This window comes from Phyllostomus hastatus, unplaced genomic scaffold (assembly GCF_019186645.2).
Source record: "Phyllostomus hastatus isolate PE091 unplaced genomic scaffold, TTU_PhHast_1.1 phas_contig_86, whole genome shotgun sequence".
Classification (NCBI taxonomy): Eukaryota; Metazoa; Chordata; class Mammalia; order Chiroptera; family Phyllostomidae; genus Phyllostomus; species Phyllostomus hastatus.
Window position 1 is genome coordinate 49650448 of NW_025333977.1, and position 15987 is coordinate 49666434.

The following is a 15987-nucleotide window of genomic DNA, read 5'->3' on the forward strand; positions in this document are numbered from 1 at the left end:
GGGTGCATGGAGGCAGGGCTCTCCTGTTCTGCGTGGGGATTTTTTTCCTGTTTTTAAAGTTCTAGTTAGGGGTTGTCAGTCTTCTTTTCTAAAGAACCAGTTAGTAAATGTTTCGGACTTCCTCTGTAGTCTCCTACACAGTTACTGAACCCTGTTGTTGTAGCAGGGAACCAGCCATAGGTAAAACCTGGATAGGTGTGGCTGTGCTCTATTAAAACCTTATTATGGACACTGAAACTTGAATTTCATATAACTTTAATGAAACACAAGCTTTTACTCTTCTGATTTTTACCCTCATAAACATTTAAAACTGTAAAAACCATCCTTAGGTCATGGGCTATACAGAAACAGGTGATGGGCTGGGTTGGGCCCGCAGGCTCTAGTTTGCCACACCTGCCTTTGGACGGTTTGTGTGCGGAGGCAGCGAGAGAAATGGCCAGTGACCAGCGTCCTTGGGATTTCTTGACCTTAGTGGCTTTGGGCAAGACTACATTTTGTTTGCCTCATTTCTGAACTTTTTATCTTTTGGACCTCAGTCTACAAAATTGGGCTCCACTGTTTTTTAGAAAAAAGTTATTGTGAAATGTGGGATGTATTATATATATTAAAATTTCTAAGCTAGAGATAGTGACATGTTCTCTATATAATGAGCACTTCATAAACACTGATCTGTCAGTCTGTCTTGAATGGGTTCTGTTTGATGTTTGATACAGGAGTATATGCTACTCTCTTAACGTCTTTGAATAAAGAACTCCTGACAAAGTGTGATTTAGAGTATAGTGAAATTTTTTATACTATATATAAAAACATAGGTAGTTCTAAACATTTACAGTTTGTTTGTTTTTTTGGTAGAGGTACCATCATACCTTGAGCATTTCAGGTTTTCTTTTCTTTCTCTCGTGGAAGTTGTTGTCTCAGTGAGTTAGTTTAAGGCAAAATGAAAGATTATTCAGGTAAGTCTTTGCCCACTCTGTAGTCTCTTAACACCTCACTCGATCCTGGCACTGTGATGTGGGTACCTTTATTCTACTTTCTACCCCAACTTGAGTGGGTAGAGTGGTGGCTCTGCCCTTTATTTTTCCCATATACAAATTAAGATGGTCGGATATTTGAGCTTTCATTTCTCTTCCAGCTCAAATACCCTCGTATTCTTACAGAACATGCACACTTATGCATGTGACATGGAAGTGAATTTCAGTAGTTTACACGGCAGAAACAGCTGCTGCCCTTGTCCCAGAGCTACGTAGAATATGCCTTGGGTTGGACACATGCCCTTGTGCTGACTTCTAGTGGTTGCTCTTAGCAGGGCCAGAGAAGGAAGCGTGGCAACTTGAGAAAAGTGCCATTTAGAGAGTTCAAATGAGTTCAATTTTGAACTGAAATTTAGCTCAGCAGAACTTGTGGAGTGTTTGAATAAAATCCATTATTGTTAAAGTTCAGTGAACTTCCTTATACTACGATTCACCCTTTAATTTCTTCAATTATATTTAGATATTGGGATCTATGCATTCTGTTTGAGAATCATCTCTGAGGATGAAAAATAATTAAGATAAATGATGTCAAATTCCAAGTATGCTGCATATTATGTTTAAATTAAAAATAATGAATATGGCTTGAGTGGAATCAGACTACATTTTAAGTCTGACCTGGTTTTTCATTTACATGTGAAGTAATTGATGTGAGATGGCACCCTCAGAAGAGACTTTTCCCAATGTTGTCTCATAAAACAGTGTTGCTAGCTCTTCTTTCTTAAATGGGTTTGATGATTAACATAGGGGTAAGTAGGAAGTGAATCATGGTATCTAATACCTTTGAACAAAAAATTTCAAACAAAGTGTGATTTAGAGTTTAATGTAATTTTTTGTTATACACACAGATAACAAATGGATAAATACAAACATTTTGTTCACTTTCCTGTTGATAGTTATGCTATGCAAATGCATATTTATATTTATTTTTCTCACTACGGGAAATATGTATTAACCTGAGTTGTATGTAGTTTCCGGAACCGAGTTAATAAAGGTAAGTCAATGATGGCATTATATTACTAGAGTTGTCAAAATATTAGTAAAACTGTGTTCTCTAGTATTAAGGAAGTATTATTTTTTTCTATTAGAATTCTTATTTTAATAGCTTTGTTTGCTATTCTACACTTTTTATTGAACAGGTAGGTTTTAAACCTCTATTTTAATGAACATTTAAAGAAATTCAGTCCACTCTATTACCATTCCAATTAATATAAATCCCTTAGGTCTTTGCTAATAAGTAAAAGTTAGTAGTTACTATTCTTTGTGTGTCCCACTTAAATTTTTATGATTATCACAATAGGTCAGTATTTGGTTAGGGACTAGGATTGTATATACATCTTAAGTATAGTTTTTGGTTAAAGATTTATCAGATTTATTATTCTTCAGTTGAGTATCTATAGTAAGTTGATTATAACATTGTGATCAATATTGTATTTAAAGAATTATAATAGGTATTATATTGTTACCTATTTTGCACAAACTCTTCATTCCATGGATTCTGTATAGTTTTGCATGTCACATGGTGATTGGATATAGTTCATTTTGCTCCATCGCTACATGTTAATTTCTTTTTTCTACATTTTAAGATAGCTTTTAATACTGGAAAAGTAAATTAAGATGACTTTTGTAGTCTTCTATTATTTTAAGAGTCATTGTCATCAACTCAGCTACTTCTTAGTCAGCATTAATATTTTTACATAGTGTTTTCCTGGTGGGAGTTCCAAACACTACTAGATTGAACTATTACCTCCATTTGTTTACATTGGAGTCTCTTCACTTGGGTCCCCACCATCTTGTCCTTTTTTCCTGTTTTCATGTGGAGCAGATATTGCCGAATTGGGGCACTTCAGCATACTCATCAAGGAACTTTTGAAGGACTTGCAAAGGAAAAAATAGATGAATGGATCTAGGCATGCATTCAAGGAAGTTAACCAGAGAGTGCTCTCTTTCACGTAGAACAGGGTGTTCTCAGCAGAGCAGTCAAAGACGTCCCGTGTCTGGCTGAGGGTGTAGGGGATCCGGGCAAAGTGGAAGGGAACGAAACAAATAAAAAATACAGCAATGATAATGAAAACTTTGATGTTCACCTTTTTCTTGGGGACTTTGCCTGCACCCCTTGTTCTTACATATGACCTGTATAGTTCGTTTGTAATGAGTGTATAACATACAATAACAATTAAAAAATTAATCCAGAAAATAACTTGACAGATATAGTTGACTATTTCATGCCAGACCAAACCAAACTCTGATTTGAAGAAAGAACATTTTTTCACATTCTTGTCTCTCGGTCTTTTGTTGGTTAGAATCATGTTAGGCAAAGAGAGCAAGAACATGAATGCCCAGATGACAACAGAGAGAATCTTAGCTCCCAAGAGATTTTTGGGGCTGGATGTTTTGAATGGCCTGGTGGTCTTCTGGTAGCGATCAATTGTTATCAGGCCTAGGAATGAAATACTGATGTACATTGTGAAGTAAAATACAACAGAGGTCACCTGGCACACAAAAGTCCTCAGTGGTCCTGTTCCCAGTTTGGCATCGCTGAGGATTTTGAAGGGAAAAGTCAGAATCATGAGAAGATCGGAAATGACTGTATTCTTAAGAAAAATAATGAAGTTGGATTTACTGCGGATTTGAAAAAAAATCCTCATTGCCAGGCTATTTGTGATGAGTCCCACGAAAAACAGGACAGTGTAGAGGAGTGGGAAGAGGACCTGGGTGATCTTGTAATCTCTGGTGCATAGGCTGCCGTTCCCAGCTGCGAAGGTGAGGTTGTCCATGGCTACGTTTCTTCTTCGATACCTGGAAGTGGGAGAGAGGGAATGGTGATTTTCAGTCCCAGATAGCTGATTTTGATCTTATCTCCGTGTGTAATTTTCTGGACAGCCTTCTTTAAAAACTGAGGTTTCTGATCTTCTTTGTGGCAACCAGTAAGATCATAGAAAACTGAATCCCAGAATATTTCATCCTGGCAAATATTCTGTCTATCTCTAGCGAAGTAAAATGGTCTGAATTGCCTGAAGGCATGGATGCTTTGTATTTCTTATTTGTTGAGTATTTGCCTCCCACAGAACATTTTTGGTCTTAGGCAAATACACACGAATATTTCTATATAAAAACTAGGAGAGCAGTATTAGGTCTCTGCTTTGTTCTTAGCTTTTAACTTTTTTGTCTATATACTGTCATTTTCCCCACACCATCCTTATTACTGGACTTCATTTGCTCTAGTAGCACCGTTAAAGAGTTCTAAAGAGAAATGACTAGTAATTGTCTATTAGAATTAAAAAACTAAAATACTGAATCAGACAGGAAATTTTCTTTTATAATTGAAGGATATTTCTACCTTTATATTACTGTCATCCATTCAAAAATCAGCCTCACAGGGACTCATTCTTTAGCTCCCAATAGAATGGTAGCTAAAATAAAATATTGAAACCATGTCCGTGTCTGGTTCTGTAGATTTTTATACCCCAACAGGCAGCTGTAAAGAAAACCAACACTTAACCCGAATACATTCTCTGGTGTCTAAATTTTGAAATTTAAAGTGAAATTCCTATTATTTTTATTTCATCAAAAACAATGGAATTGACTTCATAAAATATTATTTCTAAATATAACATACAGTAATGTTAAATATAAATCTCTAAATTTTAAAAAAATTTTCATGTGAAAGATTTAAATATGACAAATAAAGGTAAAAGCCAAATCCTCCTCCCCAAGTGTCATTGGATTTTTTTCCCATCTTTTAATTACAGAAGGTAAAACGATTAACATTCATGTTGTCGCAATTATGGTTTCAATTTTCAACATGTCTTCACTTCTCACCTGTTTAACCTAAAACAAAAACCAAAAGCAGTATATAATAGATACAGTATCACTGATTGTAACCTTCCTTGCTACTGTTACTGGCTTTTAGTTGTATATTCATCGATAGTTTTGGAAATTCTACTTTGAGAATAGTCATTTTGCATAGATCATAACTTATTTAACAAGTATTCTTGATATTAAGAATTTCAGCTCTCTATATTTAAATCTCATTTTATACTCGAAGTAAAATAAGACCAATTGTATTTTATTTCATTGCTCTGTATAAATTTTTAAATGAAGTTAATGGTTATCTCTAACACCATTATTGGAGCTTATATTTTAATTTTTATTCCAAATAAGTGCTTGCATTGATATTATTAAAGGTTTTCAGTTTTAAGAAAACTTGAAAAAATTTCCATGTGCATCGTAGTGTAAATACATATATTTGTCACATACTTCTAGATATAAAGTTACCTGGTCACTCTGGTGATTCTGAAGGATGAGAATGTATCCAGTAGGTGGTAGTTAATTCAACCTGCAGAGTGGCAGCTGGTATTTTCCTCTTTTATGTCTTAGCTGAGTTCTTAAAGCTCTTTATGACAGAGAATTTGCTGGGTTTTCACCAGTAAAGCCTTGAGGATTCTAGAGAGAAATAGAGCAAGAGAGAAAAAGAGGAGTTCGCAATGTGAGATTACCTTCAAATGCTGTGGACACAAAGCTATGCAGACACTGGATTTCCGTTTGGCCCCTTTTATGACTTCTGCTTTTATTTCCTTGGGAAGTGTGGGGCATGGTGGGTGAAGAGTCATCTTTTGAAAAGCAATTTAAAATCTTGTGGCTTTTTTACTGAAACCTGCCATATAGTTGATGCCATATGAGTTCTTTTGGTTATTTTCTCTGTAAAGGATAAATCCAAGCCTTTTGAAGTCAGCTTCCTGGAAAAGGTTGCGAGCTTGCTTTGCCTGAAACATACTGCGCTGAACCTGGGTGATACATTACGTTGTAACAAGTAATTACATTAACTTGAAATGTGTACTTGTTAGGGATGTTAAGTCTCTTGTGCCTTGCTTTTTTTTCCTGTTTAATAATGTCATTATTTTAAATCTGTGTTTGATCAACTTTTTGTAGGTGAAGTAGTTTCCTCCCATTATAAATTATAAGATTCCAAAATTACATTAGAAAGAAAACAGCTGTATCCATTTCCAGACTTATTATATAAGCATTGTTCATGCTTTCCTTGAGCAGAATTTACATAGAAACAATTTGTTTTCCTTTTGACCTAGCTTTTGGTTTGGGGGAAATACCCATATATCATTAAATTCAGGGATTCATGTATGTATAGTACATCGGTACAATGTTGTGTGTGTGCATACACACACATACACACTTCTAACTGTAATCTCCCCTGTTACCAGAGAACTTTTGGGGTAGATGCCTTTGCTATGAAGATATGTTTTGGTTATTTCTTTCTTCTAAGTTTTGTGTGTGTATGTGTGTGTGTGTCTGCATTTTTTAATCTTCGACAGTGGTTCTCAATGTGCACAGCAGCAGCAAGGCTTCACCCGGGAAGTCATGGGAAATGCACATTCTTGGGCACGAAACCAAGTCCCAATGAGTCAGAAACTCTAGGTGCACCCTTCATCTGTGTTTTAATGAGCCTTCCATGTGATACTCACACACACTAACTTTGAGGACCACTGATTTAACTGACAAAAGAGTTTTGTTTGCATTAAGAATTTTAAATCAATCTATGAATTTGAGTCATTTTATTTGGAAATTTTGGTTACTTAATTATCTTGATCTGTCAGTCATCAAGAGGTGTTTATTTGATATTAAACTCTTAGAAAAGTAGGTATTAAGTTATTTTTATTTTAAAATTTGACTATTGTCATTAACTAAGGTCTTATTTATTGAACTGGAGACAGAAACTTATACTTTGACAGAACTTTTATGCTATGCATACTTCAAAATAATAATAGCCAGTGTTGATTTCTTATATCATCATGAATTAACTCATTTTGTTATCTCAACTACTCTCTGAAGTAGATATTCATATCATTTCTATTCTCTGGGTGAGGGAAGCTGAGGAAGGAGGCAGTGAATTAATTAGAGACCCAATTCCAACGCATGCTGTGTGATCCCAGAGCCTGCATTCATAACTACTATGCAGTTGCCTCTAAATCTTCACCGTCTCCCTGTATCCAACCCCCCAACCTCCCCCTACTCCACACTGAGGCCGAGGAGTGAGAGGTGAATGCCATGAGTGACTGCACTTCCTGCAAGAAAGCAGGAGTCATACTTGCCTTTACAGCAAATTATAAACTCTAAAGGGGGGTTATGAATTGTTTCTAAGGTCTAGAGCTGAAACAAGACTTGTGGGGAAAAGCATAACTATTTTCAACAAATTAATGTATTATTTTACAGGAACACTAATTCAGGATCCTTAAATCATATACTTTACTGAGGATTTGTATTTGCAGATTCCCAGAGGGCTATGAATAAGGATTTGAAGGGTAGAGGAAAAGCTCCAGCTCTTTCCTCTGGTTTTAATTCACACCACACCTGTCTGGGAACCCTCTCAGACATTCTTTTCTCATTGGAGGATGACTGCCAATGACGTGTTTCGATAACCTGACCCTGAAAGTGACTAAAATCTTTTAAGTGAAAATTGTTTCAAATAGTTAAATTAAATAACCAATTGTTTCAATAACCTTTGGAAATATTTGGCCTATTTTCTTAGGTTGTTTTAATTCTCATGTAGTAAAACTTGGTATTTGAAGACATGTATATTTTCTACATGTTCAGAAAGTTGACATAAACCAATCTCATAGGCCAGCAGCGATTTGCAACATTTTTCATCTCATGGCACTCATAAACTAATTACTAAAATTCTTTGGCACACCAAGAAAAAACCTTTTTTTGCTGGTCTGACAAAAAATAAGTACAATTTTGATTCAGTCACACCATATGGCTATTGTCATTTTTTAATTTGACAATCTAAGGGAAAAGAGTGCAGTACCCCTGACTAGTCAAGTATTGCATGTTTTAAAAATTCTTGCAGCACACCAGCTGAAAATCGCTGTAGTAGGCTATTGAAAAAGAGTTGCTTTTAGAAGTCTTTGTCTTTCCATTTTGAAGAGTGGTAATGGCTATCACAGTTTTACTAAAAATATTAACTATCAGAAGCAAATACTGCCCCTACACCATACAGAGGTAACTGGTGGTTCTTTTTAACTCTGTCCTCACTCTCCACTCATGACTTTGCTTCTAGCCCAGCTCCTGGCGCATATCAGGGCCAACAAACTGATAGAAGCTTCTTCATGTCACTCAGTTCTCCACCTACGGATTTCTCTGTGTTTTTATCAATTTTCTTTCTACCCTGTTGGTTAAGTAGAAAGGTGTGCCTGTTTTTCCAAGTTAAGCCAGACAAGAGACTGTTGTGTTCTCTCTCTTTTATTAGTTATCACCCCTCCACTCTGGATTTCCTTTATGGAGACTGTGTGGAGCATGGCTTTGACACAAGAGGCTGCCACTGATTATCCTAATATAGCTTTCTCTTTCAGACTGTTCTTCATACCCAACTATGAGTCAATGTGGGTCACTTCCTTCACCTTCGAGTATTTCTCCACCTGGTCTTACTTCAGCTGCTCGTTTCCTGCTTTCAGCCCCACCATTGTAGAGAAACTTCTCTTTTGAGGTCCACACATGTTCTTTAAATAAACACACCAGAGAGGCACATCCATTGACTTCTTCACTACATTTGATACTCTTGATGACACCCCTTGCTCGACGTCCCCTTCCTGACATCTGTGACCCTGACTTATCTGGTGCTGTTACTGATTGTGGAGAATTCGTGTGCATCATTGGCTTATTTATCCTCCTCACGGTCTCAGCCTTCTTTGCTTCCCTCAAGAGAATTTGGAGGTTTTGACTCCTCTCCCAGTGACACATTGCTCTCATCCCTAAGCTGTCACCTCTGAATGGGTCTCCGTGTCATACCACCCACTAAATATTTAGAAAACACATGTACCTCCCCCTCGAATTCCTCTCACCTAAAGGTGAATTCACGAGCTCACTGCCCTTATTACCTACACTTTTTTTTCTTCTAACATAGTTTGTCTGGGAGTACATCTTGAAATCTAATGAGATAAACATTCACCCAGATGCTTTCCTAACTTCATTCAAATACCTCTGGATTTTGCTTTTTATTTTGTATTCCCACCAAGATCTAGTTTACACCCTACAAATGTTTTTTACTGTTTCTCTTTGCTTCTCATTTCTCTTCAGCTTTGTCACACTTACAAAGTTAAGTTTCCTACAAAACTAGTTTTTGTTTTTATCTTCATTCTACCCTAATCTTTTAGTCATGTGTTCTTTCATGAATCCAGTTATTTGTTCATTACTTTGTATAATCAGCTAATGTTAAGTACCTAATCAGTGCCTATTAAGAATATAAATATGACTAAAATATACCTGGGATTCCCTTCACAAAATGGACAGTCTAGTGGGGTAGACAGACATTAAACAAATACCTAGAAAATAAGTGAATAATACTGTGATGCATGCACCAAAGGTTCTCTTCCCCTCCCATGGTGAAGGCTTTCACTAACATGAGGTGATGGAGTGAGGGACCTGAAGCTGTAATTGTTCACAGCATTCCCACAAGTGAAACTGGGGCTGTTGAGAGTATTTTAGGGGGCGGAAGGGGAAACAGCAAAGGAGGGAAGTGCCCAGCGTCTTTAGAAAATGTTGAGTAATGTGGTGCAGTGTAAATATGGAGTGCGTGCAAGAGAGAAGGGGAAGTCTAGGAATATGAATGGACAGCAGTGAGTGCTACTAAGTATTTTACATGCTTCACCTCAGTTACTCTCACAAAGACCTACAGAGCAGGTGGTGTTACCTTGTTATTCAGAGGAAGTGTCTGAGGCTCAGAAAGGTTCATTATCTGGGGCCCTAGAGCTGGACTTGAATGCAGTCACAGCTCTCTCTGACCCCGCGCATGGGCTGTTACTGGTGTCCTGTAGAGCCCCAGTCTCCCACCTGTTTGTGAGGATCACATCGACCTTTCCAGGACACCTGCTCTCACCATCACCGCTTAGGCTTCTGGCTCTGCAAATACTACTTTTACAATGTGACACTGAATCTGCACTCCTTGAGGACAAGGAACTGTATCTGTCATCCTTGCCTTTTTCTCAGGGTTCCTAGTGCCTTGTCTTACTGTAACTAGATACTCTATAAACTCTGTTGCTAACATCTTTCTATCATGCCTCACACAGAAGTTTTCACTAGAAGCATTTGATGACACAGACCTTACCTGTAAACAGTCCCAGGGCAAAGGACTGTCACTGCTTGGGTTTTGTGTATGAACAATTTTATTTATTTATTTTGAGAGGGGTGGGGAGGGAGAAAGAGAGGGAGAGAAACATCAATGTGCCAGATAAACATCGATCGGCTCACAAACCCATAACCTGTACACCCCTAACTAGGGACCTGGCCCACAGCTCAGGCATGTGCCCTGACTGGGAATGGAACCCTCGACCTTTCAGTGTGCAGGGTGATGCCCAATCCACTGAGCCACACCAGTCAGGGCATTGCCTGGGTTTATAACAGTTGTCTCAGTGCCCTCCTGTTCCCTTTTTAAGGTTCATATGCACACATCCCACCAGACAAAAGAAGAAACACATCAGCAATTCTGTGTGACAACAACAAAAAAACACGAAATTAACAAGAAGCTTGGGTCATTCAGATGTGCAGCCAGGTGTAGGAGTCACTCCCTGTGTTGACTTTTTCCTATGGTCTTTGAAGAATTTGGGGGAGATTTGGATACTCAGGGTATATATTAAAGGACAACAGCTTCTGGGAGAAATTTGTTCCTAGATGTTTTTTCTTATTTTTTTTAAGGAGGCAAGTTTGAAGGCCTGAAACAAGAATTATTTGGGGATGGGGCAGCAAGATAGAGTGGCAAGGTGTACAAATGTAGATTTCTGGTAGAATATAATAAAAAAAGAACCAGAGCAAGGAGAAGTGGTGCCTTGGATTCAAGTGTGCGAGAGAGAAAGAATGACAGAGAGATTGAGAGGAAAGTGACAGAGACACAGAACAGGCAGAAGCATGTTGTCACTTCGTACGCATGCATGTGTGAAGTGCTCCAAATGAAGCACTGCACTTTTCCACGTCTCAAGCATTTTGCTCTTTTTTTGTAGCCACTACTCATTATGACCACAATGCAGTTTGTGTTTCCTGGGAGATGTTCTTCTCTCATGCAAGCTCCCGAGGAATGGGTGCAGTTAGGGAGGGGAAGGAAGCACCCACCATGGACAAACATGTAGAAACAAAGAGGATGGACTGAAGGAAACAGGTGGGAATTATCCCAAGAAAATGGAAGTGCATGAGATCCGAGAGAGAGAGTCAGAAAACTTCAAAACCGGGTGTATGAGAGGATAGACCCTGGGTTATTTAACTTTGCCTAAGGAATATGTTTAGCAGGATGTCCATGTTTTTGTTTTGCTGTGACTAAATAATTTCCCTCCCTATGTGAGAGAAATAGTGCTTGAACTCACTGTCTGTGGGTAGGGCGGGGGCGCTGGTCCAGAGGAGGAAGGTGGTGTTGGACAGAACACGTTTGCGTTTGCAGCTATCTACCTCAGACCAGATGGGGCCCATGTACTACATACGGTCTCATTCGGAAATAACCATATATGTGTATCTTACACAGTCATGTGGGGAGTAAATGGAACATTTTTTATAAAAGTACTTGGGGATCCTAGGAAGATCTTTTTTCTAAATATGAACTATTTAATGATGCTGTACATAGAAAACCAAACTTACTAAGAAATAACATTTTCCATAAGGGAACAATACAAATAGTATGTAAATATGATGTGAAATTAACACCATGCTAAATTTTAAACAATGAAAATTTTTTCAATAGTCAAAACTTACTCTGTAGGGTACGCCCACATCAACTGCTTCTATTAAGACTTCAGGCCAGTAGACACTTTTTTTTTTTTAACTTTAGCAAGTTCCGAACTGGAAAAACGAGGGTGTTGCCAGTGGAGGTTGAGGTGAATTGAAAGGCAGGCGGGGTGCCACCACCTCAAGCCGGCCCGGAGATGCTGTGGTTAGTGTGCTTCATGAACAGGGCACGTGGCCCTGCTGCAGCAGACGAGGCTTTCAAAGTGCATTTTCTGTTTTCAGGACGAGTCTTCAAGTCATGAATGTAACCAGCGCACAATCCTTCTCTACGGAGTGGGCAAAGAGCGTGATGAAGCCAGGCATCAGCTGAAGAAGATTACCAAAGATATTTTGAAAATCCTAAATAAGAAGAGCACCACAGAGACGGGAGGTAAAGAGCCCAAACTCGTTCGCTTCCATTGTGCTGTCACGTCTTCCCTCTTAGCACAGCCTTTATCAGAGTGGTACATGGCACTGTCCCCTGACTGTTTCCTCTCCTGGATGACTGTCACATTGAAATATGAATAAGCATATTGATGTTTTAAGGCCTTCATTCCATTTATAGTAATCCTGGTTGTTAAAAGCGCATGTTCTATAGATAGAAGTAGGTAGTTTTCACTTTCTACTTTTTTTTTAATACTTCTTAAGTTCTCTACCGTAGTGAGAAATGCAGTATAAAGGATGGATTGCAAACCCCTTATTTTGGAAGAGTTTCCCCTCTCTTCTTACCATCTTTTTTCAATCTTGTAGTTTGCCCTGGGTCCTCATATTTGCACGATATTGAAAACCATGACAGTGTAGTTGCTGATCTTTCCTTACATTATTTAGAAGAATAATTGTAGGTAATAGTGGCCCCTCATATCACCACATGATTTCAAGTAAACAATGCAATTAGGTCTTTACTCTCAGATGCCTCCTTTACTTGGAATACTCCTTCCCCCAGCTTTTTGCAGTTTTTACAGTGAAGCTATGCCTTTGTATTATGTCACCACGTTGCATAATTGAAATTTTGTAATTATCCACTTCATATTTGCCTAATTAATCTTTTTAAGATCTGTGTGTGTTATTAGGCAGTCATATGATTTCAAATATGATATTATATATACTGCACTACCACCAGAGGTGTTTATTTCTCTATTACTTAAACAATACAAAGGGGGAAAAAGTTTGCATTTTCCCTGTGCAAGCAGCACACTTCCTGCATATGGTCTAAACCACCTCTAGAAACTTTACTTTGTTGTTCAGTAAAAAATAATACTCTTTTATGAACCTCTGCACAGGGAACCCTTTGGACTTTAGCCAGATGAATTCCTAGATAAATTAGTCGAGTTTGTCCATGCTAGATCTTTGCTACAGGAAAGCGTAGATACAATTAATACAAATAGCCATCCCTCCTCTCTATCAGTAGAGGGGCAGAGGCAGAAAAAAGGCACTAGGGCAACATTCATTTCACTATGAATGTGACGTTGAGGGCATCTGAATTGCAGGTTAGTCCTTAGAAGGCTTGCTTGAAATGGAAAAGTCACACTCCTGTGATTTGCATCACGTTCCCTAACTTCCTCCTGTTGCCAGTGAAGGACCTTGTACTACACCAGCGGCCCAGGGGACAACCATGAGGTGTGGAAGGGAAATGAAACCCTGTTGTTGTTTTGACTGGTCATTATTCAGCTTCAAAAGAACAAAACTGCTCTAAGAAAAACTGTTGATCTTTTCTCTGTCTTAGAGAAAAGAGGAAATGGGTCACACTTAGAAAGTTGAATTTAGAAGCTCTGCAGGTAGGGAGTAAAGACTATAGAAACTACTTTTTTGTTTACTTGACAATGGGGTGGACACTATCTCATTTAAAAGGTTCAGTAATACAGTTTTTTAAAAATCTAGATTAATTTTTAGAGTCTTTCCAGAGCCTATGGAATTTTGGGGTTTTGGGAAACTGAGAGGGATGGGAAGAGGAAGGAAGCAATGTGGTATCTTTTTCTGTTGAGTCTACTTCCTTCCTTCACAGAGTTTTTTCATGCCAGACTGTAGTCTATGCTATCTTTGCATCAGCCTCTTACATAGGCAAGTCTTGTTCATGAACTCAAGAAGCAATCGTTGCCGTATGCTGGGCTTGGGATATTGGTAATAGAAACACCAGTTTGAAGAGGAATCTTCAAAGGGAATTTTTGTCTTTCCCTCATTTTAGGTAAAATTTCTCAACCAGAAATACCTTAATTTGGTGGTATAGTGACCTATCTTCTGACAATTTATCTTTAAGTCACTCCTTAAAACCTAGTGTGCCCAGGAGAAGCTAGCTACCTACCTTTCAGATTAATGGAAATTTGCCCCTTTCGTTTGTAAAGATGAGGATTGGTAAGGCAGGAAAACAAAGCTTGTGTAAGCATGTATTTGATTTCTGGCTACACATAAAAATACAATTTTGAGGACTTCATTGGGAATGTTCTCACATCAGCCAGGCCTTAGTGAGAAGTATTTATAATCTAAAACTTATACGACATTTCCAGTTGAAGATGGTCAAACCACGTTTTACATTTACATTGATTTGTCATCTTTGGTTTCCAGTGGTGCATCTTTTGAAAAGATTAATGAAGTTTACTGAACTAGAAGGTCAAAACTTGTGGGATTTAAAGATTTCAAAAAAAGGACAACCTTGTCCTGGCCCAGTGACTCAGTTGGTTGGAGCATCATGCTGTGCACCAAAAGGTTGCAGGTTCAATTCCCAGTCAGGGTACATACCTAGGTTGCAGGTTCAATTCTTGATTGGGGTTTGTACAGGAGGCAACCAATTAAGGTTTTTCTGTCTTTCCCTTTCTCTCTGTCTAAATTCAATAAAAACATCAAGTAAGGATTCAAGTAACGATTAAAAGAAAAGGACAACACAAATTAAGTAACTGAAGAACAATAATATCTACTGTGAAAGCTAATTAACATAAGACAGATGAGGAAAATCTGAATTATGACTTATGTGAATATCATTACAATAAAGTATTACATTGACAACCACCACTGTTTTTTAATATTTTTTTTGAAAGTGAATATAAATTTCCAAGAATCAATAGTATCTTTTTTATAGAGATTTTAAGAAGTCAGCTCTATGTAAGTAAATAGAGTATTAGTATAAACAAACAAAGAGCATGAATTTGTGAATTCTCATTGATGGATCTACTTCCTCATATCTGTTATTTTTGTTTGTGTTTCTGCTTGGGTCCCAGGAAGGACTAAATAATTATGTTAACTTCCGTTTTAAAGCACATTATAGCCAACACTGTTGATGTGAGCTTCCAGCCTTGGATGAGCGATGTTAGTAAATGAAAAATTCAAAACTTGGATATTTTAAACGTGCTTATGACACATGAGCAGCTACATTTGCAGGCAGAATTCCACATTTAATTTGTAACTTTGAGATTATATATCAAAAAAACAAGTAGGTTTAAGGAACTTACTAATTCTCATTTTTGTATTATTGTTGGTGTTATTTGATAAAAGTAGCACAGTCTTATACTTCATGTTACTCAGCACCTTTTAGTTCTGATGCACTCTGGTATGGGGGTTTGTTTATTTGTTTGTTGTATGAAATGAATACCAAACAGACTGGGTTTTTATTTGGGAGGAAGGCACTCAGGGCTTAAACTATAATTGCTTATTATTGAAAGAACAGTATCTTTTCCTCTAGTGTTATTTTTTAACACCATTTGTCATTAATAAAATCTGTTTGGGTTCATTGAAATCTTTCTTGTGTCTTTAATAGAGGTGTGAAGCCTTTGTTCTCTGAAATTAAACTTTTCCGAATATGATGCGAGGGATTAGGCACCCACACACAAACAAATCCTCACAGACCCAACGTGGGTGATTCCCAGAGGGGACAGGGGCTGAGTCAGGCAGAACAGGGCAAAGGGGAAGAAAAAGGTGTGAGGGCAGTGCCCTTGTCAGAGATCATGCAGTCCACCCTTTCCTTTTTGTTTCTGGACTTGTCTTTGTAAATACATATATTCAGAAATATTTAAAAACAGGATCTAATTATTTTTTGGATGTTATCTTTTAAATTCTTAAGAAGAACAAGAGTCCTTCTGGGATAGCAGTATTTATAAAAAAATTTTATTGGAATTTTTTCAAAGTTCTTTATCCTAAATTGATTAAGTGAAACACTTTCTGATTAATGTGGAGGAATTTCATTCTTTTCTACCCCTTAAAAAGTTCAGAATTT

At 37.7% G+C, this 15987-nt stretch overlaps 2 protein-coding genes across 4 annotated transcripts in view; one reads left to right on the forward strand and one right to left on the reverse strand.

The window, feature by feature from the left end:
- The window catches only part of MED12L (mediator complex subunit 12L), a 316418-nt gene that overhangs the window by 228544 nt on the left and 71887 nt on the right, over positions 1 to 15987 (forward strand). The window contains exon 16 of the mRNA XM_045851889.1: positions 12030 to 12177. Within this exon, the coding sequence (XP_045707845.1) occupies positions 12030 to 12177 (148 nt within the window). The remainder of the gene's footprint in view (positions 1 to 12029; positions 12178 to 15987) is intronic.
- On the reverse strand, positions 1836 to 14581 carry P2RY12 (purinergic receptor P2Y12). 3 transcript variants are annotated; one of them, XM_045851264.1, is made up of 4 exons: positions 14520 to 14581; positions 11775 to 12073; positions 5307 to 5474; positions 1836 to 3827 (listed from the first exon to the last, which is right to left on the reverse strand). In XM_045851264.1, exon 4 carries the CDS (start codon positions 3803 to 3805, stop codon positions 2786 to 2788), a length of 1020 nt encoding a protein of 339 aa, XP_045707220.1. In that variant the 5' UTR covers positions 3806 to 3827; positions 5307 to 5474; positions 11775 to 12073; positions 14520 to 14581; the 3' UTR covers positions 1836 to 2785. The 3 variants fall into 3 exon arrangements, with proteins under 3 accessions (XP_045707220.1, XP_045707219.1, XP_045707221.1); XM_045851263.1 differs by lacking the exon at positions 14520 to 14581 and adding an exon at positions 4369 to 4506 and having other exon boundaries at positions 11775 to 12039; XM_045851265.1 differs by lacking the exon at positions 11775 to 12073 and having other exon boundaries at positions 14520 to 14555.

Bases quoted from the DNA above. Each gene is read 5' to 3' on its own strand.
- P2RY12 (XM_045851264.1), bottom strand. From the start codon at position 3,805: ATGGACAACCTCACCTTCGCAGCTGGGAACGGCAGCCTATGCACCAGA.